The following is a 1,360-nucleotide window of genomic DNA, read 5'->3' as shown; positions in this document are numbered from 1 at the left end:
TTTCTCATAGACTTCTATACAACCAGAGGAGTCGCCCCCTGGTGGACGCTCGAGAGAATGCAGCTTTAACACATGAAGCTCTGACTTCACTTTAAAGAACCGGAGGTTGTCTGCTGGCTGGTTTATGTCGGTTTGCCGGTTCCACTCGTTGTCTTCTTGTTTCTTCACAGAACATCGTGTTACTGATGATCAGTGACACAAACACAATCTGCAGTAAATAACCTAAACCATGAATCTGACTCGTCCCCAGACAGGAAGTGAGGACAACATGTTTCCCCCCCGCTGCCTCCAGCTGCTACTGTCCTGCATCCTGCTGGTTCTGCTGGTCCAGTTTCCTCAGACTCGGTCCAGACCGGCCACCGAGGACACGGACACAGGTGAGACTCTCTTCAGCTTCTGCATGAACAGATGAAGTAGATCTGTTGTTTCAGTCCTCAAGGGAGGAAGTCCTGAAACAATTAATTAATCGACAGGCAGCAAATGTACGTGTCACCATTTTGGTAATGAAGCATAAAAAAGTGCCAAAACGTTCCTCAGCTTCTCAAATACCACGTTTTGTAGCTTTTCTTTGTGTTTTTGTGGTCTAGTGCTTGAGACATGAGGACACCATGAAGTCAAGAGTAAAATCACAAAAGAACAAAACATACTCGTAATAAAACACTTCTTTGTGCTCCCGCCCCTCCCCCACTGTGATTGGACGGCTGGGTAAAAAGTGACGAGTTTTAACCAAACTTGAACATTCGTCAGATGTTGTCCTTTTACTTTGTTATGGTCATTTATTCAGGGTATTTGCATAAAAACACACAATTCAAATAAGGAAATAATACATCTCTTCATTATTATGTTTAATAATGTGTTATAATGTTCTTAGAGCTTGTGTTAGAAGTTAAACATCATAATTCATCTCTAATATCTATTTTATATTCATGTGAAAACATCTCCCTCAAACTACTGGATTTATTCAAGTTTATCACCAAAACTACATTTTACAGATGGCATGTGAACACATCATGATAACGTTATAATGTACCTTCAGCCAGTACTCATGTTCACTGAGCAGAGCCTGAAGGCATCATCATGTAACTGAAGTGAACCTCCGTTGGTTAGCCGTTAGCGGTGCTGCTAACATTACTAGCTCTCCTCCTGTTGGTTAGCCGTTAGCGGTGCTGCTAACGTTACTAGCTCTCCTCATGTTGGTTAGCCGTTAGCGGTCCTGCTAACGCTACTAGCTCTCCTCCTGTTGGTTAACCGTTAGCGGTGCTGCTAACGTTACTAGCTCTCCTCCTGTTGGTTAACCGTTAGCGGTGCTGCTAACGTTACTAGCTCTCCTCCTGTTGGTTAGCCGTTAGCGGTGCTGCTA

The 1,360-nt window shown here is 43.6% G+C and overlaps 1 protein-coding gene across 1 annotated transcript in view; it reads left to right on the top strand.

The window, feature by feature from the left end:
• Nucleotides 1-65: 65 nt before the first annotated feature.
• The window catches only part of LOC116378538 (fibroblast growth factor receptor 1-A-like), a gene marked incomplete at its 3' end in the record, with an annotated part of 6,807 nt that continues 5,512 nt past the window's right edge, over nucleotides 66-1,360 (top strand). The window contains exon 1 of the mRNA XM_031840427.1: nucleotides 66-377. Coding sequence (XP_031696287.1) covers nucleotides 230-377 — 148 coding nt within the window. The remainder of the gene's footprint in view (nucleotides 378-1,360) is intronic.

Source organism: Anarrhichthys ocellatus, unplaced genomic scaffold (assembly GCF_004355925.1).
Source record: "Anarrhichthys ocellatus isolate YVR2014 unplaced genomic scaffold, GSC_Weel_1.0 scaffold2763, whole genome shotgun sequence".
Taxonomy (NCBI): domain Eukaryota; kingdom Metazoa; phylum Chordata; class Actinopteri; order Perciformes; family Anarhichadidae; genus Anarrhichthys; species Anarrhichthys ocellatus.
The sequence above is the reverse complement of the archived record's forward strand: the minus strand, read 5'-3'. Positions and strand labels throughout refer to the sequence as shown.